This window comes from Danio rerio, chromosome 18 (genome assembly GCF_052040795.2).
Source record: "Danio rerio strain M-AB ecotype USA chromosome 18, GRCz13ab, whole genome shotgun sequence".
NCBI lineage: Eukaryota > Metazoa > Chordata > Actinopteri > Cypriniformes > Danionidae > Danio > Danio rerio.
In genome coordinates this window covers 15,522,101-15,548,234 of record NC_141038.1, presented here as the reverse complement: position 1 = coordinate 15,548,234, position 26,134 = coordinate 15,522,101, and the positions used below count along the sequence as shown (strand labels likewise).

The following is a 26,134-nucleotide window of genomic DNA, read 5'->3' as shown; positions in this document are numbered from 1 at the left end:
CTCATGCTACAGTTTCTGATATAAATAAAGAACTTGAGAACATATTAAGGAAACATGAGACTGCAAAACGGATTATCATCCATGTGGGGAAGAATGATATTCGGAAGGAGCAGTCAGAACTGCTCAAGAGAGATTTCTGTGAGCTCTTGGAAACAGTTGAAAGATTGAAAATTCAGCCGTTCATCAGTGGACCACTCCCTGCAAGAGGGACAAATATGTTTTCAAGGCTCCTTGGTCTAAATGCATGGCTGCAGAAAACATGTAACATGAAAAGACTGAATTTCATTGACAACTTCAATCTCTTCTGGAACCAAAGACAGCTGTTTATATCAGACGGCCTTCATCCAAACAAGCTAGGTGCAAAAGTGCTGAAAGACAACATCCTCTTCTCCCTCCATCATCCATCAGCTGTGTATGCCACTGAACTGAATGACACACACACACCTAGCAAATGTCCGGATGATCACAGGAATTCAAATCAGCTCCTGAGTGGACTTGTGGCTGACGCATCCTACAAGGACAGAGATAACACCACGCAGCCACAACAACCGCCGATAACGGACAAACTGCTGTCTGCACCCTGCACACTGAGCTCAACACAGGCAGACTGTGATGCATCAGAACAGCATCAAGTCTCAGCACTCATTGATGATCCCCAGGAAAACAGCCAGGTAAACATATCTCAGCAGCCAGAAACCCCAGACCCACAGCCTCTGTCACCGGACACGTTCTCATTGTCATCTTGCTCGCCTCTCTTGGATTTTTCAAAAAAGATGGAGGAACTGGTGTGTGCTGGAACTAAACTCTCACACTCCATTGCTGCTAGCCCCCAGTTAGCAACCAAAAGTCAGCAAGCCACACGCCCATCTCTAAGCCCACCTCGCCCTACACCTAGGAAAGGCCTCAGGTCTTTGCGACAGCGCCAGGTCCCAAAAAACACCTCATCTTTAGCTGGTGAACTTAAAAACTGCCATTGATGTGTCTCGGGGGCCTGCTTAGGTAACAGTGTCTTTATCAGATGTTTACAGAACAAGCAGGAACCCAGTGTGTCTGTAGCTTTCTCTACGCAGATATGTGTCTTATTACATGACAGAAAACCAAAGACTCTTTCAGACCGTATAGCAAATCATTCAAATCTGGTGTCTATTAAATGTATATCTGAGACTTCTGTAGTGAAAACGACTAAAACTGTTAAGTTAGCACTTCTAAACATCAGATCACTCAACAATAAGTCACTTTTAGTCAATGATTTTATCAACACAAATTGCCTTGATTTTATGCTTTTAAATGAAACTTGGCTAGATGACAGTTGTAGCGCAGCAGTTCTGAATGAAGCAGCTCCTTTAAACTTTGACTTTTTGAGTGTTTGCAGAGTTAATAGGAGAGGTGGAGGTATCGCTGCCCTGTTTAAAGATGTGTATGAATGTAAACAAGTGTCATTTGGTGACTATCTGTCTTTTGAATATCTGAGTATAGCACTAAAAGGGTCTCCACGCATCTTACTAATCATTATCTACAGACCTCCAAAATATTCTCCAGCTTTTATTGATGATTTTACAGAGCTTTTATCAATAGTAACATCTGAATATGATTATTTTAGTATTGCTGGGGATTTTAATATTCACATTGATAATCCAGAAATCAATGCTGTAAAAGAACTGATGACTGTTTTTAACACTTTTGATCTGACTCAGCATGTTCAAGGACCCACACACAATCGTGGACACACTCTTGATCTACTTATAACTAAAGGTTTACACATTTCATCGACTGTTGTTAAGGATGTGGCACTATCTGATCATTTCTGTATTCTCTTTGATATATTGATCACTCCAGCTATTAAAGACAGATCTGTCTCTGTCAGAAAGAGATGCATAAATGAGAACACTAGTGAGCAGTTTATGAAGGCCATATCGCTGGCACCAAGTATATCTGCAGACTCTGTTGATTCTCTCCTTGATTTGTTTAATTCTAAAATTGAAAATGTAATAAATGACATCGCTCCTGTTAAAGTTAGGAAGAAAACTGGCAAAGAGAGAGTCCCTTGGAGAAACTCAAGAGCAGTCCAAATGAAGAAAAGACAATGCAGGAAAGCTGAGCGTATGTGGAGAAAGACGAAACTAGTAGTCCATTATAATATCTATAAAGACCGTCTTCAGGCTTTTAATGTGGAACTAAAAACTGCTAGACAGACTTTCTTTTCAAACCTTATAAACAACAATGTAAATAATGCTCGCACACTCTTTGCAACAGTAGAGAGGCTCACAAACCCCCCCAGTCGGATTCCCAGTGAGCTACTCTCTGTAAGCAAATGTAATGAATTTGCTAATTTCTTTACTGATAAAATCAATAATATCAGAAAGGCAATCAGCTCATCCAATCAGCCAAGTTGTGTCGATATCAAACAAACTCAACCACAACTTGAGAAGTCAGACATTATGTCTGATTTCATGGCAATTAACGGTAAAATCTTAGAAGAGATGGTGCAAATTATAAAAACATCAACCTGCAGTCTTGACACGCTCCCCACATCATTCTTCAAAACGGTGTTTACCTGTTTAGAAATGGATCTCCTAAAAGTGGTAAATGCTTCACTTCTATCAGGGATTTTTCCAAACTCACTTAAAACTGCAGTTGTTAAACCCCTATTGAAGAAGAGCAATCTGGATAACACCCTATTGAACAATTACAGGCCAATCTCAAATCTCCCTTTCATTGGCAAAATCATTGAAAAAGTTGTTTTTAACCAGGTTAACAAGTTCTTAAACTTCAGGGGATGTTTAGACAATTTTCAATCTGGTTTCAGAGCACATCACAGTACAGAGAGCGCTCTTATAAAGATAATCAATGATATACGTCTAAACACAGATTCAGGTAAAATAACAGTGCTGGTATTGTTGGATCTCAGTGCTGCATTTGACACTGTCGATCACAGCATACTTCTGGATAGGCTGGAAAACTGGGTTGGGCTGTCTGGGACAGTCCTCAAATGGTTCAGATCTTACCTTGAAGGGAGAGGTTACTATGTCAGTATAGGTGATCATAGGTCGAGGTGGACACCCATGACATGTGGAGTCCCACAAGGCTCGATTCTGGCACCTCTCCTGTTCAACCTTTACATGCTCCCTCTGAGCCAAATAATGAGAAAGAATCAAATCTCCTACCACAGCTATGCTGATGACACTCAGATCTACCTAGCCTTAGTGCCTAATGACTACAGCCCCATTGACACCCTCTGCCAATGTATTGATGAAATTAAAAATTGGATGTGCCAAAACTTTCTTCAGTTAAACAAAGAGAAAACTGAAGTCATTGCGTTTGGGAACAGAGATGAGGTTCTCAAGGTGAATGCGTACCTTGGCTCTAAAGGTCAAACGACAAAAAATAAGGTCAAGAATCTTGGTGTGACGCTGGAGTCAGATCTGAGTTTCAACAGTCATGTCAAAGCAGTCAGTAAATCAGCATACTATCATCTCAAAAACATAGCAAGAATCAGATGCTTTGTTTCTAGTGAAGACTTAGAGAAACTTGTTCATGCTTTTATCAGCAGCAGGGTGGATTACTGTAATGGACTCCTCACTGGTCTTCCCAAAAAGACAGTCAGACAGTTGCAGCTCATCCAGAATGCTGCAGCCAGAATTCTGACCAGAAGCAGAAAATCAGAGCACATCACACCTGTCCTCAGGTCTCTACACTGGCTGCCAGTTACATTCAGAATAGATTTTAAAGTATTATTACTGGTCTATAAATCACTAAATGGCCAAGGACCTCAATACATTACAGATATGCTCACTGAATACAAACCTAACAGATCACTCAGATCTTTAGGATCATATAAACTAGAAGTTCCAAGAGTTCAGTCTAAGCAGGGTGAATCTGCCTTCAGCCACTATGCCCCTCACTGCTGGAATCAGCTTCCAGAAATGATCAGATGTGCTCCAACATTAGGCACATTCAAATCAAGACTGAAAACACATCTGTTTAGCTGTGCCTTTACTGAATGAGCACTGTGCTGCGTCCGACAGATTGCACTATTATGTTTTTCGTTTTCTTTTTCATTCTTTTATAACCTATTTTAACTCATTTTAATTTGTTTTTATCTGTTTTTAATATTTTTTATTGTCTGCATTTTATTTTCCTAAACTTGTCTTTTTTATTCCTGTTTATGTAAAGCACTTTGAATTGCCACTGTGTATGAAATGTGCTATATAAATAAACTTGCCTTGCCTTGCCTTGCCTTGCCTAAAGTAAGCAGTGCCACAAGGATCTGTCTTAGGCCTATTGTTGTTTTCGATACAGTATATATACAGTTGAAGTTAGAATTATCAGCCACCCTTTGATTTTTTTTCTTTTTTAAATATTTTCTAAATAACGTTTAACAGAGCAGTAAAATTTTCAGAGTATGTCTGATAATATTTTTTCTTCCTGAGAAAGTCTTATTTGTTTTACTTTGGCTAGAATTAAAACAGTTTTTAAAAAAGCTATTTTAAGGTCAGCTTTATCATCCCCTTTAAGCTATATATTTTTTCGCTAGACTACAGAGCAAACCATCGTTGTGCAAAAACTTGCCCAATTACCCTAACCTGCCTAGTTAAATTTATTACCCTATTTAGGGCTTTAAATGTCACTATAAGCTTAATCGAAGTGTCTTGGAAATATCTAGTAAAATATTATTTGCTGTCATCATGGCAATGATAAAATAAATCAGTTATTAGAAATGAGTTATTAAAACTATTATGTTTAGAAATGTGTTGAAGAAATCTCTCCGTTAAACAGAAATTAGGAAAAAAATTTAACCGGGGATGCTTATAATTCAGGGGGGCTAATAATTCTAACTTCAACTGTATATACCTCCCCTTGGCAGTTTTAAAGGTGTAATTAGTTTTCACTGTTTTGATAATGAAACTCAGCTAAATTGTTTTGGTAATAATACCTAATTTTTCATCAAGACCATTCAGAAATGTCTAATTTATCTAGTTAATTTAAGAATGCACATAATATCGAAACATACATGGATCTCTACTGATTTCATTGCACTTTCACACTTTATTATCTTAGCTCAAGCTACAGACTAGTCAAAGAAATGCTAAGCACAGCTTTAGTGACTTCATCGAGGCCTTGAACACCTGTGCACACTTATCTAACTGAATGCATGTTCCAATTACATGTTATTACCGAGATCTGAGTGGCCAAGCATGGTCATTTATTGATTTCTAGCTATTCAGCGAGGTCTTGCACGTTTGTACTTTCACAAAAAACTAATTGTTACGGCAAAAAGCTGGCGACTTGATATAAAAGATATTTCCTAGAAACAGTGGCTTTAGTATTTATACAGTGTGATTAAGAATTGATTTGGGCCAAAAACAGAGTATGAAATCAAAATGAGACTCATTCAGCAGAGTGAGGAGAAGGGGGCTGATTACATTGCTGGTTTGCCATTATTCTTTTTTATTGTAGTAACAATGATAAAAAAAAAGAAAAATAAAGGACAATCAAGGCTCGTTATTCAGACCTTGAATTGGTAATTCGCACACTAGTAAAGTCACAAAAGTTCCTTGTTCTTTTCTCAAAGTTTAAGCATTACATTTCAAACTGAAAAACTTTCAGCTTTCAGGAGTTCATTTTTAGATTATTTATACAGAAGGAGTTGGTTGGTTAGACTGTACTCTGGTATCTCCTGGGAAATGTTAATGATGGTTTATGAGCTAATTATTTCAGTTAATCAAATTGGCAAGGAATGATCAGATGATATTTGTTCTAAATGATGATTAGACAGCCAGGGTAGATTTTTCGTTTTGACTTCAGAATTAATGCAAACACTAGTTAAATGCTTCAGCTAGTTCATTAAACCACAATTAATATGCAAGTGTTCACTGACCTTCAAACTATAACTTTCCGTGAGACATTACTTGAGCAGTTACACACTGGACAAGTAAGAAAGGTATTTATTTTTAGACCCTTTTAAAACATTGTTTAGGTGAGCTTAATAAAATATAGCATTATGAAACAAATGGAAAATGAACAATTGATGCTATACTGTATATGTACAGCAAACACAGAATATATGGTTTAAATCTTACCTATTTGACCTTTAACATTTTGTCAACCCAGGCTCATTCTGAAAATGTAGCCCTATATACATTTCTGGAGAGCACCAAATACATGAAAGGAGGTATGTTTTTTGCAGTTTTTGTTTTGGCGAATCCACCAGAGGCCGTATTACTTTTTTGAGATCTCAAATTTCTCTTGCATGTGCCATTCCACATTGCCAAGTCCATCAGAGGTTGCTGTCACCTGACTGACTGACCAATTAACTGACCAACCATCTTCTCTCCCCAATTCCAACCAATAGTGTTTTAAAAAGCACAAATTGACCAGCGCCCATGCACTTCTCTAAACCCGACTGACAGTGTTTTGAAAAGCAATCCCTTTTTTTTTCACCACACTTTGAGAATTTACCACATTCTCATCCTGTTGTTTACTCATTTATTTTATTTTATTTTTTGCTTTTTGTTTTTGTCTCACCTGCTTTGTGAAACTGTTCTTCGTTGGATTCGAACCTTGTCGTTGCAATCAACTCCTCTCTGCATCTTAAGTTCACCGAGGTATGCTGCAAAACACTTGACAAACTTGTAACAGTGGGAAAGCCATCTACGGAGGTGAGCATTCAGCTGCTAGCAAGAAAATGAATGGTATTTTATAGATGAAATGCAGCCATACGTACTTCTAGCTACAAAATATGCAATCTCTAGAAATGTATATAGGGGTACATTTTCAGAATAAGCCTATGTTGCATTTTATCTTTTGAGGAAAAGTGGTAAAGTATGAAGTGCAGCAAAGATCTATCCTACAGTAGGCATGTTACTATTTGCAATACATGCGATTCTCCTTAGTATTTTGTTTTATAAAACACAGAATTAGTTTAACTTTGTTATGCAAATAATATTCTGCTATTTATTTCACCAGAAGATGAAATTTCCATTCATGTGAGTGTTTTAAAGTTATAAAAGAAAGGATGACCAATAATTTTCCTCTATTGAACTCAGACTGAGGCCCTGTATACACTAAAATGTTTTAGTTTAAAACCGCATAACTTTTGCTATGGTTGTGCTTTCGTCCATACATTTTGGAAACTATTTTCATTTGCTGCTTTTGTCAGTGTGGATGACGGGAAACGGAGACATCTGAAAATGAAGGTGTAGCTGCAGACATTTGCCTATGTGATTGGTATTTTCTCAATATTAGGACACAAAGTTAAGTCTTGCATCATTTCCTTGTTCAGACTTCGCCAGTTTGATATGGAAAACTACAACACATCGGGTAAATCTTCAAAGGAAACAATGTACTTTATAACGGCGTTTGCATCACAATGGCTAAGTTGATCTTTACAATAAAATAAAAACATGATATAAGGAACTGCCTATTTTCATTTGGATATTAAAACAACTTAACAAGCAGGGCCCCTCTACCGTCACAGTAATGTTAAAACAGATCTGTACCTGGATTCTTCCCTATTAGTATAGCTGATAAACCACAATAATTATTCATATCATTTATTCAATTTCCCATTAATTGTATTTTATTAATGTGTATGTGTAACCCTAAAACCCAACCATCAAAGTAATGTAAAAACAGATCTGGATCTGGAGTCTTCTCTATTAGTATAGCTGATTAACCATGTGGATGGATGATAGAAAACAGGGACAGAAAGCCCCTACTGGGCCATTTCTATCAGCTGATAACCACTGATAACACTCATTTAATCAAGTGATAACATTCGAAGCGAGTGTCTCACCTGGGGAGGTGCGCTCAAAGTACCTGCTGACTGCCTGGGGCTCAGACGTCCGCATATGCTGCAGCGCATGACAGAGTGTCGTGTGCTTTTAGCTTTCTGGTGTGGACGGAGATGTATTCAGAAATGCTTGATCAGTGGTTCTCAAACTGTGGTACGTGTACGCGGGCTTCCTTCTAGTGGTACGCAGAGGAATCAAATATGTCATATGTACATGCTACATATATTAGAAAAATTATCAAAAATATTTATAAATGAATATTATGACATATAGCCTATATTTTCAGGTGTTGATAAATAAGTCACTATATGTTAATACTTTACATTTAAGTACAGGAGCTTCTTTTTTACTTTTTTAAGAACAGTAACATATAATTTTAACTTTTAAAAGCACAATTTAATTTAAATGTTGACGTTTTTATTATTATTATAATTATTATATATATATATATATGTGTATATATATATGTGTATATATATATATATATATATATATATATATATATATATATATATATATATATATATACATATATATATATATACATACATATATATATATATATATATATATTTTTTTTTTTTTTTTTTTTTTTTTTTACATATAATCACAGGGCAGTGTAAATGTTTAAACTGTTTATAATGTTCAAAGTGGCTGACAATAATATTCTTATTAATAGCAATGAATCTGCCTAGTTTTTTAACTGTGCAGAGATGTAGCTGCTTTACTGGACCAACTACGCTACTGTATTTCAGTACTGTTCATTATGTGCTACTTGGAGAAACGATTTTTTTTTTCTGAGATGATACTTGATGCGGGCGAGGCAGTGGAGCAGTAGGTAGTGCTGTCACCTCACAACAAGAAGGTCGCTGGGTCGCTGGTTCGAACCTCGGCTCAGTTGGCGTTTCTGTGTGGAGTTTGCATGGTCTCCCTGCCTTCGCATGGGTTTCCTCTGGGTGCTCCGGTTTCCCCCACAGTCCAAAGACATGTGGTATAGGTAAATTGGGTAGGCTAAATTGTCCGTAGTGTATGAGTGTGTGTGTGTGTGTGTGTGTGTGTGTGTGTGTGGATGTTTCCCAGAGATGGGTTGTGGCTGGAAGGGCATCCGCTGCATGAAAACTTGCTGGATAAGTTGGCGGTTCATTCCGCTGTGGCGACCCCGGATTAATAAAGGGACTAAGCCGACAAGAAAATGAATGAATGAATGAATGAATGGTACATAATGAAAAAAGTTCGAGAACCACTGTGCTAGATGAAACGCCAGTGTGAATGTGGAGATTTTTTGTTCTAAAATGTCGTTTTAAAACTAAAGTGTTTAGTGCAAACAGTGCCTGACATATTAATCATTAAAGACATTACTTACCGCATAGGGTTTCTTCTTTGAGTTAAACTCTTACTTAAACTTAGATTTTCCTCCCTATTGTGGCTTTAAACAATCAAACAAAGTTAAAGTGGTGGGAAGTACAGTAACAGCTTTATTAAATTAGTGCAAAAGACAGACATAACTCATTCACCACGTCATCTTTTTCTTTGCGATTTCAGAACTTACGGGGTCTTCCAAACAAACCCACACACACTTTTTGTTTTGTTTTCATCTGATATCTTTTACTGTCTCTCTTTTTTTGTTGTCTTCTTACAAGCGCAAAAAGGGGGGAAAATACCACTGAATCAACAGCCTTCTCTGGCCTCTTTGACTTTGACTCAAGGGAAAAGGGGAACAAAACTCAAATAAAAATAAACGCCATACCATCGGAAACATCAGATCACAAGATACATTCGCTCTCTGTCTGCAAATCACTCTCCAGACCCAAGAACCGCACTCTAAAACAGGAACTTGTACATGAAAAAGAGGAAAAAACATCAATGGCATTAGAAATAGTCCCTAAAATTTAGCAAAAAACATACAGTTCTTTTCTTTTGTTCTTTTTTTTTCTTGTGAGGGGTCATTAAAGAATAAAGCAATCAAAGTACATAAGTTAATTAATATATTTGTACATTGGTAAAAAATAAAATATATATAGTGTACATTTCCCCCCACTGTTTCCACACAGTACTATAAAGATATATCGTGTTCCACTCCATAACAACTAATGCAAATGAACCCAAATTAAAAAATAAAAGACTCGAGACACTTCTTTTTTTTTAGACTCTGAAGGCTTCTGGCTACCACCCTGCCCTAAGAAAACACAACCACTGCAGACTAAAGAGGCATTGTGTCCTTCCCTTACATTAGTAAACAAGATCAAATACAGTAGTCTTTAACCAGAGGAAACTAAAGTACACCGAAATGTCCAATCGCTTTGCCCCCATCCAATATATCTTTGTCCAGTGAGAGAGAGAGAGAGAGGGAGAGAGAGTTCATTGAAGAGGTGCAGTCCGTGATGACTTCCAGAGGTATGAGAAGACAGAAGTGCAGAGGGGAGAGAGGGACAGGAGAGCGGGACAGTTCCTGGGAAAGAGGCTGTGAAGTGCAACTGGTTGGGGATATACAGTAGAGATGATGGAAAAAATGAATAAGAGCAAAAATTAAGGGTGCAAGGTGTCTTTTGGGGAGAGGTCTTCTCTCTCTGCCTGGTTTGCGTGTGGAGAGGAGAAGAAAGTTTTCTTCAGTGTTGCAAAAGGACTACAGAAAGATTCAGTGGAATTTACAAGCCTGAGGAAGAGAAGAGAGAAAAGAAAGAACATGACATTTAATCTATTGACCTTTTGACACACAAGATGTCATTACATTATAAAACATTGAGTGAGTTTCAGAAATCCAAACTGTCTAGTTACTTTCAAACCAAGTTTTATTGAAACTAAGCTTTTAAGACTTCTTGTTTGGTATTTTGTCACCGTGTGACACTCTAATTGTGTGTCAAAACACCACCTCTGCAGAAGAAGATTGCAAAAAAATAGTGGTTACAAAATAAACAGGAACAGGAGTGGTTTACAATAAATCCTGCCTGTCCAACTGTAAAACAACAAACTGGTCATTTAAATTAGGATTTAGGCAAAAATGATGTAAGGATTGCCACAATGATCTATCTTAGGCCCTCTCAAAATCTCAGAATACTGCCAGTTAGTTTAAATTATTCGGTCAATTATACTCAGCTATACAGTTTCTTAGGACCAGATTAAAATTTAAAACGATCCAATTTAAGATATACAGATATTCCTCAGAGGATTACAAGATGTTGTGTAGTGCCAGTAAGAAACTGGCAAGAATTTTAGTTTAAACTGCTTTACTTTAAATCTAATCTGCAGTAAAATAAGACAGTTTAATACAAGTAGTTTTTTAGAAAGACTGAAAATAATAGGTGACACAATGCTTATTATATTGTTTCTGAAAGTAATGTTGCAGCATGTGCAGAGTAACAAAGAATAACAAGTAACAATGTTTTTATCATGTGTCAGTTTTGCATGGTCTGTTCATTTAGTTTGCTCTGAGAACTTACACATTTTAACTCAATTCACAGCATATATACAAGTAGAAAAGCTTTCTTATCTAATATTTTAACAGGCAAAACAGTTACCCATTTACAACAGTGAACATGTTTCAAAGAGTGAGTCAAAACAAGATGTTGTGCAGTGACGGTAAGAAACTGGCAAGAATTTTATTTTAAACTTTCATTTTAAAACTAATCTGCAGTAAAATAAGACAGTTTAATACAAGGTTTGTAGAGAGACTAAAAATAAAAGATGACACGATGACTTTTATATTGTTTCTGAGAGTAATGTTGCAGCACATGCAGAATACAAATTGAGTAACATGTGAATAACAATGTCTTTATCATCTGTCACTTTTTCATGGTCTGTTCATTTAGTTTGCTCTAAGAATTGACACATTTTAACCCAATTTTCAGCATATATATATATATATATATATATATATATATATATATATATATATATATATATATATATATATATATATATATAGTTGAAGTATTATTAGCCCCCTTAGATTTTTTTCTTCTTATTTAAATATTTCCCAAATAATGTTTAACAGAGCAAGAAAATGTTCACAGTATGTCTGATAATATTTTTTCTTCTAGAAAAAGTTATATTTGTTTTATTTCAGCTACAATAAAAGCAAGTTTTAAATTTTTTTTATTGATTTTTTATTTTATTTTTTTATAACGGTAAAATGTTCATACATCTTTCAGAGTATACTATAAAAGTATTTAATCCTAACATGTCTGTTAGTTAGCAATATTCTTAAAACAAGATATAGTAAGAAAGATAAAGATGAAGTAAGAAACTTGAGCTCATGAGTAAATGATGAGTAAATAATGTTTTATTTAATTTATCAGTGGAAAACTTTATATTGCACAAACTATTCCATTTAGTGGAAAAAAAATATATTCACGCTGTTCTTCATTCACTAAAAGATTCTTAAAGGGAATACAAATCTTTTATGGCATTGCTTTGTAAACCCCCTTTGTTTTTAAAAGTGTGATTAAACACCATTTAAAAGTTTAACAGAGCATCTGTGGTGGTTATAAATTCAGTTTCTCTCAGCAGTGTTTGAAATTTTTAGGGCAGCATGATATATTTACTGTAATATTTATGCATAGAATACATAAAAACATGAACAACCACAACAAAGCATTGAATTAATAAATGAAAACAATGGGAACAAAATGTCGTTCTCGTTGAAGCTCCAGGATGAATTAAAGCAAGACTCAAAAAAAAAAAAAAAAAAAAAACTTTTCCTCTTCACTTTCCAACTCATAGTTTTTCATGCATACCACCATCAAATATGATTAAAATGTAACTGAAAAATGCAAGGTCTAATTTCGCAAGACTTGAGCGAAATGAATTGGCCTGCGGATCTCAGAAATTCAACGGCGATCGAACCGCACCAGATGGAATATTAAATGTGGAGGGGGAGGATTATTGATTTTTTTTCTTCTTTTGCTGCTTGTTGTTTCTTTCCACTAGATAACATTTGTGCTGCTTGATCCTAAATGGCAGTGGAAGGAAAATAGGACTTGAACGGCACTTAAAAGCACAGCTGAGTTTGCTCCATTCCACAAATGCCATTTGCAAATTATAATGAGACTCCAGCCCCATTTATTCATGTGCCGAGGGCCCGAAACGCATTGAGGTAATTCCTTCCCCCTTAGGCGATCTGAGTGTTAGCCTGAAACATCAAAATATACAACTGAATCAATTCACCTCACCGCTTTCACATGCAATAAAATCAGTTGAGGAGTGGATAAAAGTCCTCCCTATACTCCCTCCTCTCAGCATACACACACACACTTCACTTTATCTTCCGGAGAGGGAAAATGCAGGTAAGTGTGCAGGGAATGTGCCGTGCAGACGGCAAGACGAAAGTGTGTTTGATCTAATTACCATCAGCCTCATTGGAGGAAAGTGGTTGTGGCAGCAGTCAGCTGAGGTTTAGACAGACACAATAACACACACTACCCTTGCGCCCCAGAGCGTTGGACAAACAGAAACACACTCAACGACCCTCATCATTCACTGCCTCCATTTGTCTTTCAATCAGCCAGAAAGTAAAGTTACTTGTGACAGGTTTCAAGTTCAGAGTCATGAAACTGAGTTTCCACCGAGTACATTTAGACATAAATGATCATTAAACAGTGCATATTCAAGATATTTTTTTTCATTTTTTAATTAGTGAGGTAGTGATATTTTAAAGGCATTGTTGACAGAAATGAAAATTCTATCATAATTTGTTCAACCTCCACTCATTCCAAACCTGTTTGAGCTTCTTTCTTTTGTAGAACACAAATTAAGATATTTTTAAGAGTGTTTATAACTGACTTCATTAGTAATTTCTTCAGAACATCTTATTTTTTGTTCAACAGATGATGAGGACATTTTAAATTTTGGGTGAACTGTCTCTTTACCATGTAGGTAACCAGCCACTTTAAAGTTTGCTCCTTAAGGTTAGGCGTTTTGAACTGAACTTCACTTCCCTTGAATATTAGCAATAGAAATTGTAGTTTTTGCCTCCAATAAGCATTAATTCTTCAATTTCACGCTTCAAATTTCATTAACAAGAAGAGGTTGTGCTTTATCTGGCAGGTGAACTGAGGATGGCACGTCGAAACAAGTGTCCTGAAGAGCAAGTAAACGGGTCGATGCAGTGGAAATTTCTCTTCCCCTCAAGACAGGCCACATCAGTTCCTCGAGTGGATTAAAAGAGTAAAAGCGCCCATCTTGGCAGAAAAGGGGATTTAAACTTCAGTGGGTCCAGACTCAGGCTTATTTCCCTGTTTGTGGATTAATTATTTTTTACCCCTGTCGGGCATCTTTCATCAGATTAAAGAGTGCTTTTAGAGGTCTGTTGGGTGTATCGCTACTCTTCATTTGACCAAAAGTTTTATGCTATGGACATAATCTAAACGGCTACTGTGTAGTTTTCAATTACTGCAGTTATTAATTAAACCTGGATTGACATTTTCAATACTTGCTTACAGGCTGTGCTTTACTGTTTAATAACTACAGAATAATTAAACATACAAAAGATAGAAAAAAGTACTTGCATAGTATAATAAAAGTAATACTTTATTGATTATAAATACAATAGTTTATAAAGAAAATAAAACACATTTAAAAGATACTATTAAAAGGTCTAATATCATTTTTAGAAGTTCTAAATAAAAATATTTGCTTATGAAAAAAAAAAAAACTTATTTACTTACTTTCTTTCTCAATTAATATAGATAATATTTTGTCAATTTTGTTGGGTTGTTATATTTTTTAAGTTTTTTTTCTGCTCACCATGGGCTAATTTGTTTAATCAAAAATGTTAAAAACAGTAACATTGTTATGTATTTTTGCAATTTAAAATAAAAGCAGAATTATAAGCATCATGAATCCACTTATGATCTGATTTATTGCTCAAGAAACTTTATAAATAATTTTAAGTTGACTGAAAAGGCTGGTTTAAGTGTAGTATACTTTACGACAAAATTTAAGACTATTCTTCAACCACTGAAGCTTAATAAACTCAAAATTTCTTTGCAGCCAGTTGCTATAAAATTTTATGTTAACTTTTTTTTTGTACGTAGATGCTCAAATGAAGAAATCAAAAAGTCTCCTCAACCGAATTTTTTTTTTTACTTTCATTGAACAAACAGTTCCAAACATAAATTCAATTCGTTTTTTATGAGTAAATTCAACTCTGAGCTCAAAAATATGTCCACCTAACTTACAATTTTAAACTTAGTTAACAATTTGTAAAGTAGTTTTTTACGGTGTATTTTGGGCAATGATTATTTATTTATTTGAATTTTTTTCTGAAGTCATAAACATTCAAGTATTGTAATAACTAAGTATTTCACTGAGTTCCCTATAAACTATTAATGCTTGCTAGATTGATTGATCTGTTATTGTCTTACTGATCTTACTGATCCCACATATAATGATCCCTAAAGTCTAGTTTTAAAGCAGTCCTACAGGGGGCAGTGTGGTCATCTTGGCATCCTTTGACCCTTCCTCTTTGAACGTGCATCAACAGTAGCAACCTACACTCTTCTCTGTCATCTACTTTTGAACTAAATTAAAATATTAAAGGTTATTTTTGTCAGTGTCAAAAATTATTTGGTTTCTTCCTCTCAACCATTGACATCCAAAATGTATTCAGATATGTAATTCAAATGAGCGACGTTATTCAAAGGATGAACAAAATCAATGGAATCAAAAGGTAAATCAGCACAGAAGGTGATGTTTTCCAAACTGTCATCAGAAACGGTAACAATAGCTCCTGCGGGATCAAAGACGTCAAGACTAATGAGCATGTGTGAGATGGTGCCAGTCCTCCCCCCCATGATCATGCCAGTTAAAACAGTGGGAAGCAAATTTTGATGATGAAAAAATGCAACGGCTGAAATGGTGTTATCCAATTAAATCTTAACACGTTAACATGCACACCAATATGCAGATAGCTTACATAAAATCCGATTATTAAAATAACCTATTGTGCTGGTTACACACAAACCTTAAACTTCAAGTAAACTGTGTTTACAAGACTTTATTAATAAATTAGTGTAATTTGTGGTAGTGACATCAAAACATAATCATTTGTATCTCTAAATTTGAGTATTTAAATCGTTACATTGGCTATCATGTTAAAAAAAACGCTAAATAGAAGATGCAGATTTTTGACTACACTGTTTAACTACACTATTTCCTGCAGAATCTACAGTAACTTACTGTAAACCAATTACAAAAAATACTGTATTTACATTTACAGCGTTATTTATGTCGCTGATATATGTATTTACAGTCTATTTAACTAAATATACTGCATAACTGTCCTACAGTAAAATACAGCTCATATTACAGTTAAATACTGTGTAATTTATTTATAAATCGTTAACAGTGTACAGCAAATTTACTTCTGCATGGGATGAGAATGCATTTTATAAAAGTTTAGGTCTAAAAAGCAGAATTTTTGGTACATTTTCTTATACATATAATTGCAAACCCTGTGCTTAAATGGATAGTTAACCCACAAATTTAAATTCTGCCATCATTTAATCCTCCTTTACTTGCTCCAAACTTGACTTTCTTTTTTCTGTTGAACACAAAAGAAGATATTTTGAAGAAAGCTGGAAACTTGTAACCATTGACTTCCATAGAGTTGGGTTTTCAGCTTTCTTCTATAGTGTTCAACAGAATAAAGAAACTCATAAATGCTTGAAACCACGGTGAGTATTTTTATTTTTATTTTAAGACTGAACGATCCCTTTAAATCTGCAGTAAAGACATGCTATTGTCACATTTCACTCATAAAAGCAGATCTCAAACCTCATCGTTAAAAGAATGCAGCTACATTATTGATAGCATAATTTATTGGTCATTATTTTCTGCTTGTATCTGATGCAGGGTTTAGGAACTAAAGAGATTCTAAAGAAAAAGGAATTTGTGTCATAAACAATGTGTTTGTGTTCTCCTAGAAGCTTCCATTCATTATTTAAGAGGCCACAAATGCAAGTCCACTGGACTGCTTTATCCTTGAGAAGGTTCTTCCGGAGGAATAACAGACAGTATGGATTTTTTTCAGCCCGTGAGCAGAAGGTTAGCAACATTGAAGCTAAAAATACACATCTAGTGACACACACACACTCACACAGTTTCACAAACAGATAAAGTCACTTTAAAGTAAAATTTCCAGCGTGATGCTTTCAGCAATTAAATACCTTTCAGACCAAATATGAACATTCAAAGTTAATTCTATTGTATTTAATTCAATTTATTGTTTTGTTATTAAACTTTAGCAAATTAAGAAACTTTTCTGTGTGTGTTTTATAGATGTCTAATTTACATCTAAACAGTGGCATCTTGGCTAAAACAAAGCTAAATTTGAGGGGTTAGTCGTAAAATTGATTAGATTTAGTATTTGTACATTCATCTCAATTTTTGGATTGTCATTTGACATCTATTAGATGTTCACTGATAAGCAGCTTTGTTCAGCCAACATGTCAATGATTATTGTCTATTGGACACAAAACTTTGATGGATTAAGATTATGAACTGAAAATCCCCCTTTGATATTTAAATTCAAACCGTATCAAATGCTCCAACACAATCTCACGGCAATTTGTAACTTTTTGATTTAGTGGCTAATTTGTATGAATTCGTACAATCTAATTCATACAATTTAGTAAGTACCAATGAGGGTTGGGGTTAGGGGTGGGGTTGGGTGCCACGCCTCCTTTTTAAAATCGTATATTTTCAAACAACTGAACTCGCACAAATTCGTACGAATTAACCACTAAACAGTCAAAACGTAAAATACTTACGTTTCCTTGTGAGTTCAGGCTGAATGCTCTGCATACTGATTGGACATTTTCTTTATTGTTTTAAATTAATCTTTTTCACTATTACAATGTTAAATATCATTCAGTGCAACAATAGTTTACATAAAGTTAATAAAATCTTGTCAATTTAGAACAAGAAACATCTGATGACATATTAAAAGAGTCTAGTTAATACTAATACATTTTATTTGTATACAATTTAAAATTGGTACACATCCTTCATACCACGTTTTAATTAGTTTTTATAATCGTTTATAATCATAAATTTAATAACATCTAGTCTGCTTACGCTTACATGTTGCATTAGTATTTACATAATTAAATCTGTAAAGTTGACATATTTGACATTTTTTAAGAAATATATAAGTGAATAGACACATTTATTCTTTATGGGAACATATTTTTAACAGTAATTTACAAATGTTTAAAGATAGATATACTGTAAACTATGAAGTCATCAGTCACCATTATTTATAAACAATATTTTAACAGCAGAATTTCTGCTGAGAAACAACATTATCCGTGATTCTACAAAAAACCTCCATCAATCATTTTCACACAAGTTCATAATTACCATAATTACAAGATTTCAACTTCAAAAAAAGCATTTACATCCTCGTAGGACTTGTAATTACAACTTATAAACTGGTAATTTTCTCAGAGTTATGACTTGTATCACAAGTCTTGATTGCTGTACCATTTATACTGCAGATTAAGTTAGACACTGAAGGTACAAATTCTGAGTCCTGGGATGTGAACAGCTCAGAATAGAATGTCATGCGTTTCCATCTTGAAATTATGGCAATTATGAGATACTATGGCATGAATGCAGCAATCCAATCAAAACAACCAAAAATGCACAAAAAGATTTACACAATAAAAGTATCTATACACACCAGAACCACTTCAATATTTTGCACTGACTAAAAATATATTGTTTTTCTAAATCAATTAAAAGCTATTTTATTTTGTTATATATATATATATATATATATATATATATATATATATATATACATATATATATATATATATATATATATATATATATATATATATATATATATATATATATATATATATATATATATATATATAATAGTTTAAAAATCATCCATCATTTTGGTTTTATTTCATTTCCAATGCTTCACAGTGCAGTTCTTACAAATGCTATTAATGCATTACCTTTTTTCTCACAAAGTCTTGTATTGTTTGATTTTTTGAATTTATTATTTTTAAATTACATTTTGGAATGTTGCACTTCACTGTGTTGGTTATAAAATAAATAAATCCATATTCCATAAATAAATCCATAATCAAGGCCACTAAAAAGTGGACAGACTCTGTTTCTTTGCAAAATCTCTCTACCTCTCTGCCTCTCTCCCTCTATCTATTTGTCCACAACTTTTCTAACTATTATTCAACCTAAAACTTCAACACTAGTCTGGGATTTCCTCAGGAAACATAGTTATAGAGAAACAGAAGCAAACACACTCACACTGGGGACCAAACAAGCATCAGTTAGAGAGCAAGTGTTTTTAGCCTGGATGTCCGTGAAGGTAAGTGCAGGAGGTCAGTGAAGAAGACAAACCAACAACACAGAACAGTAATTTAAAGTAGATTTCACTATATACACATTCAACTAACTAAACATCCATTTAAATAGACCATATGCCTCTTCTTCAGTGGAGCTGAATGATTGTATAGTTCGTATGTCCCGCATTTTACATTCTGACGCACTATGAACCCCCCCCCCCTTATTTCAATAAGAATGTTTTGACCAATTAAATGCAGCCTGGGGTGCATATTAATGATCCCATGGTCAATATAACAGTCTGTGTTTTGTTTCAATTACAATGTTTTTCACTGGGATTTTACACTCAAAAATCTTCGATATTAAAAAAGAGGCATGGCACCCAACCCCACCCCTAAACCCAACCGTCATTGGGTGATGAGCAAATCATACTAAATTGTACCAATTAGATCATAAGAATTTCTAAGAATTAGCCACTAAATCAAAAACTTACGAATTGTCACGAGATAGCATTGGATTTACTGTACAAACAATGGTGACAATGATGTTTGAGGCTCATGATATGTTATTTGTGACGTTATAATAAATCGTATTATTCAGCTATGCCTATCCAGATTGTCATTATATGGCACCGTTAAAGGTCCGATGATTTTAAAATAAATTTTTTTTAGATGTTAGTATCATTATTTTTTTTAAATATCTATTATTTAGTGTTCATCAAAACGTTAATTAAAAAGATGAAATAAAATCGATATAAACATGTAAGGCTTGTAGTTTGTCACTTCCACCAAAATGCATCAATGGTTTTATTCACGTCACCTATACTCTTTAGTATCTGACATGCCCCTCCCACTTCAAGATGCTATTCATTTGATGCGCTTAAGCTCAACTCTCACTGGCAATGCGATGGCAAAACAAAATGCTGTTGGCAGTTTTTTTTTTTTTTAATAGGAGCTACTCTATGTCCCACCCTCTTTTCATGTTTCAGTTGAGATTTTGTCAAAGACTGAATAAAAAAATGCACATTTTCAAGCACTTTATGGGACCTTTAAATGAGTGAGATCAATTTTTCTATTGCTTCGTTCTGCTTTCTCTGTGATTGTTTTTGAATTTGGAGACTTCAGGAAATGCTTAGTAATAGAGCAAAACATTATAAGCCTGGAAATTTAGTGAACAGATATAACATATGTAAAAAAATCACAGTAATGACAGTAAAAAAATAAATAAATCTAAATGATCAGGAACAGTCTTGCAGATAATTATTATAAACAATTATTTAAAGAAGTACTCTCAAAAAATTTTTGGACCAGAATTGAGACCAAAAAAAAAGTGTTTCTACAATATCCCTCGACAAGGTGTCACACTGCAGGGAATCATCAGCTTATCACATATTTTAATGTCGCCTGCCAGTAAACAAATGGAATAGCACACACTAATGAACTGCATGGCAGTAATGCATATTTCTGTGTGAACGTGTGTCTCCTGTAGAGGAGGCAGATGAAGCAGCTTCTGTCTAATCTTCTGGCCATTTCTCTCTAGCAGCGCTCCATCATTGAGCTCCTGCTTATCTGCCTTTTCTCAGCGCTTCTCTCAGCAGGGGTCAAGGTTCATTAAGGTGATAAGGAAATTGAAGTCAGACAATCTCTCCCTCCCACTCCATCAGCGAAAGTGAAACACATCCATACAGGAGTCATTAGTGTGCGTGCAGTGAGACCAGTATGTGGCAGCTCTGTGTCGGGTCACATGGGATCTAAACATGTGCACACTTTCAGACTGCCTGTTATAATGCATCACTGGCTGAGTGTGGAAAACACACACATATATAGATGTAGAATTTACTTTGGGTCCAAACAACTGAGATCCTAAGTCAAAGTCAAATATGAATTCTAGCAAATCTTAAATTCTTACTTATTTAATACAAACATTTGATTGAAACATTAAAATTTGAACGTTTCTGTACTAATTTGCAACATCTTTGCTTTACTGCCATGCAGCATAACTGAAATTTCACAAGATTTGTAGAAAATGTTTTTCAGCATAGTGTTGAAATTATCAGTTTGTTTCAACTGAATGAAATATGCTTTATTTTAATCATTTAAAATATAAAAGAAATATCAATTTTACACTGTAAAACCTAACAGTAAAAATCATTAAATAAAAATAAACTAGTTTAACTTATAATTTTAAAATAAGCTATTTTGACTTAATGAAAAAGAGTTATGGTAACTCATAAACGGATTATTTTAAGTGAAACTCAAACCTAATGAGTTACGATTTACTTAATTATATTAACTCAACATAATAACAAACCATTTGAGCTTGTATAGAAGTTTGAACTTAATTTGTTCTATTAACTGAAATCGTACCGATCTGATAACTAAACAAAAAATGTTTAAGTTACTAATACTCTAAATGTTTGACGATATCAACACAAATAATATTTGTATTTCTGACCCATTATATATAAGTTCACAGTACTCAAACCATTTTGCTTCAAAACTTAAATGGTCGCAATCGGTTTCCTCAAACAGTTTGAGTTAATATAACTTATCAGGTTTTACGTGAAGTTTATGTATAAACAAATTTCTAGAGGATCACGTGATCCACATTATCCAATTCACTACGCTCCAATCAGATGACTCCTAATCTACTATAAATACCCTGGGTTCCATTCCACTGCTAACTTCATTTTGAAGAGTCCCCCTTCCACCCCTACTCCTCCTTCTTAGATGGGTGACACGGTTGCCCAGTGCGTAGCACTGTTGCCTCACAGCAAGAATGTCTCTTGTTCCAGGCTTTACCAAACCAGCACACATTTCTGTGTGGAGTTTGCACATCTCCCCGTGCTCACGTGGGTTTCCCCCGGGTTCCCCGGTTTCCTCCCACCTCCTTAAAACATGCAATTAAGTTAATTGAAGAATCTAAATTGGCACCAAAGATATGCTTCTAGTACGTAGTTATCTTCAAGAGCAATCACTTACTGTTCATTAATTACTACAGCAGGGGAGTTTTCGAGATCTACCTGAGCTCAAACTCCCCTCCCGCCTTGCAACGGGAGGGAGCTCTGGGCTCGAGGATCTCCTGAGCTCAGGGGTCTCTCCCGGGTCAGCATGTCAAACAAGCTTTTATAATTAATCATCAGCTAAGTGTGAACTCTTGAAAGTGCAAGTAAAAATCAGTGTTACAGATTGTACTTTCTTTGTTTGCTGTGAGGTATCATTTGCTTTAGAGCCTGAATGTGATTGATGACGTCAAACTCTAGAAAAACATAAGATATATCAAGTATATTAAAGTTATAAAAATCCATTCAATTCAATGTATTATATGTATTATATATGGTCAAGTGAAAAAAAAAATCATACCCCTGGCAAATTCTGACTGCCATTTTTTGTTAAAATGTAAATAAAAGCTGGGAAATATGTAATTTTTCCCACAATGACGCCTCTTGTCATGCCTTATTATCATTTGGGAAAAGCCTATCACTCCTGTTTCATATGTGACCCATTATATACAAGTCCACAGTACTCAAACTATTTTGTTTCAAAACTTAAATCATTTGCTGCAATCGGTTTCCTCAAACAGTTTGAGTTAATATAACTTATCAGGTTTTACAGTGTACATTTGTACAAATGTAAATAATATAATAATATAACTTTATAATTGTATTTTTTTATTTTTAATGCTCAAAATTGTATAATTCAATTGATCTCAAGTTAAAAAATCTTCCATTTAATCAAACATAACAAACATTTAATTTAACATATTACATTTATGTTGATGTCAATTTTACAAGGATATTTGTACAGTATGTGCTCGGAAAGTCGATTGTTTTATGCTTTATTTGTAATTGTTTCTAATTGAAGGCATTAAAAGCAAATATTGTGCAAATGTCCCCTCCAGACAGCTTCAGGTGGTGTGCTAGAATTATGCCAGAAGCTTTTTTTCCTCCAGAATCACCCCAAAGCCATTTTTGGTAAGCCAGCATGGCATAATACAGTGCCTGTCAGTGTCTGCTATAGCAGTAGCAAATAATCCCATCATTTCAGCCTATTAACATTCACAGATTCAACATTTACACCAACACAATGGCTGCTATCAGGGCTACTGGGAGAAAAGGAAAAACAACAATAGCAGTTTTAATTTGACATGTTTATCTTTTCTAACATGTTTTAGGTAGTAGTACATTTAGCTACACTATAGGATTCTGCCTATATTAATCATCTACAAAAAGATCTACAAAAAAGTAAACGGAAATAACAAAATAAATAAGTGAAATACATAAGTGAAAAAACGCTTATGTCCACTAAGAAGAATAAAGATGTCGCTTGTTGTCATGTCTGCTTCGGCAAATCCTCAGTAAAGAAAGGAGAGCCTACATAAACAAATGGAAGGACAGAGTCAGTAAGACTTTAAGGGATGATGGGAAACCATATTTAAATCAAAGAGAAGGAAAAAAAAACATGGAAAAATCTGCCAAAAGAGGTGAATGGAAAAACTGTATATGTGATAAGATCTCTCTCGCTCTCTTGGAATAAGCTGAGGAGTGCTAAACATAATAAAAACAGTTAACCTATTAAAACAAACCACATATCATATATATACAGTAATAAAGCTTTTTAAAGATTAAAGATTAACAATAATAAAGATTAACAGTAATAAAGTTTTTTTTTCAACACATATCAAAACATAATAATTTAATAACTCATTTCTAATAACTAATTTATGTTATTATGGCCATGATGACAGTAAATAATATTTTACTAGATATTTTCAAGACACTTTTATACAGCTTAAAGTTACATTTAAAGGCTTAACTAGGTTAATTAAGTTAACTAGGCAGGTTAGGGTAATTAGGAAAGTTATTGTATAATGATGGTTTGTTCTGTAGATTATCAAAAAAATATATAGCCTAAAGGGGCTAATAACTTTGTCCTTAAAAATGTGTTAAAAAATTATTAACTGCTTTTATTCTAGCCAAAATAACACAAATAAGACTATCCCCAGAAGAAAAAATATTATCATACATACTGTGAAAATTTCCTTGCTCTGTTAAACATCATTTGAGAAATATTTAATTTTTTTTTTATCTTATTGCTCAACATTTGAAAATATGGACTTATATGATTCTTTGTCTCAATGCCTCAATTGTTCGCCCAAACAATAACAATAAGCACTAATAAAACATTGTAAATTTTGATTTCACACAGACTTTAAATGTTACCATAGGTGAGATTGTAAACCGGCTTTGTGATCACAATTATGATTATGTGACTGCTGATATTAAATTAATGCATTTTATGTACAATAAGATGAATAACTGTAACTAAGTCAGGTTAGAAAGCTAATACCATGCTTTGATGTCGCCTATGGACATCTATGATTTATTACCTTACAAATATTCTGTAAATAACACCAAAATGTAGGTGTAGATTTTTCTTTGGCAAGGAACACAAGCAAAAAACATTTTTATGATTTTTTTTTCCCCTCAAATGCATTAATATAGTACATAAAGCCAAAATCAAAGCAACATACTGTTTGGGTATCTGCAAGATAATGTATGCTGATGGTTTACACAAACAAGAAAGTGACTAAGACAGAAACTCTGGAGAAGTTGATCTGCCGCCATGTTTCATTGGCTTCCTATTGCCACAAATCACGGATCCAACTTTTATCCAGACTGGTCCTTGAGCAATGAAGCCAGCTATAGAATGCCTCTGAGCAGAACATCCCTTCTGATCTCTGAGAGCGAAAATCTCAGATTTATTTTTCCTCTGTTTTCCATTGTAGAACGGGTGTATAGAGTTCCATTATGCTCCAGCCCCTCTAAAGGAGTGAATTATTAATGTTATTGCCAGGAGAAAGAGTCGCCAGGGGGGCCGTGTGCAGGTTTGGATGTGAGATTAACTATGGGACAAACATATAATACACACCGGCACACACACTGAGAAGCTTAAGAATAGCTGTAAAGCACCCTTTAATCTGTGCATATTACTTTAAATGCCTCTATGTCTCTCTAGCGGCCCTGTACATGCTGTAAATCTATCTGATACAGATCAATTGTTAATGCAGTTCTGGGGTTTACTACAGTAAACAGATACAGGGTCACTGAAGACGTTCTAGAAAAGAAGCCAATTTCCTGTCAAACTCTACAGCGGGTTATACAGGGTGTTCATCATTAGGATTAACGCTGAGCTAAAGAGGCAACACGTATGCGCTGGAAATCTTCCAGAAATGAAGGTCGAGGGTTTTGCAGTAAACAATTTGGAAGCATCAACATATACAGTATACACACATCTTGTAGCACTTTAAAGTAAGAGTTAATTTGTTAAACATGAATTAAGAATGAAAAATATTTATATAGACTTTATTAATTATTAGTTTAATAGCATGAGTTGTATACTTTATACTAACATGACTCTGCATTTAAATATGTTGTGTTTTTATGTCCATTACATAAATTTACACACTACATAATCATGCCCCTGGCAAATTCTGACTCAAAGTTACTTTTATTCAACCAGAATTTTATTTATTTTTTTTCTGAAAGACACAGACTTCTTAAAAAATATAATAAGATGTTGTACAAGAGGCATCATTGTGAAAAATTTACATTATTTATTTACATCTTAACACAAACTTAATGTCATAATTTGCCAGGGGCATAAATATATAATTACGTACATATACAGTTGAAGTCAGAATTATTAGCCCCCCTGAATTATTAGCCCTGTGTTTATTTTTTCCCCCGATTACTGTTTAACAGAGAGAAGATTTTTTTCAACACATTTCTAAACATATTAGTTTTAAAAACTCATTTCTAATAACTGATTTATTTTATCTTTGCATTGATGGCAGTAAATAATATTTTACTAGATGTTTTTTAAAACACTTCTATACAGCCTAAAGTGACATTTAAAGGCTTAACTAGGTTAATTAGGTTAACTAGGCAGGTTAGGGTAATTAGGCAAGTTATTGTATAACGATGGCTTAGTTTGTAGGCTATTGAAAAAAATATAGCTTAA

At 34.3% G+C, this 26,134-nt stretch overlaps 1 protein-coding gene across 5 annotated transcripts in view; it reads right to left on the bottom strand.

Annotated features, from left to right (window-relative positions):
* Positions 1-9,245: 9,245 nt before the first annotated feature.
* The window catches only part of cdh13 (cadherin 13, H-cadherin (heart)), a 618,570-nt gene continuing 601,681 nt past the window's right edge, over positions 9,246-26,134 (bottom strand). For all 5 annotated transcript variants that reach the window (XM_087293013.1, XM_087293012.1, XM_087293014.1 and 2 more), the window contains one exon: positions 9,246-10,446. In XM_087293013.1, coding sequence (XP_087149139.1) covers positions 10,439-10,446 — 8 coding nt within the window. In that variant the 3' untranslated portion in view covers positions 9,246-10,438. The remainder of the gene's footprint in view (positions 10,447-26,134) is intronic.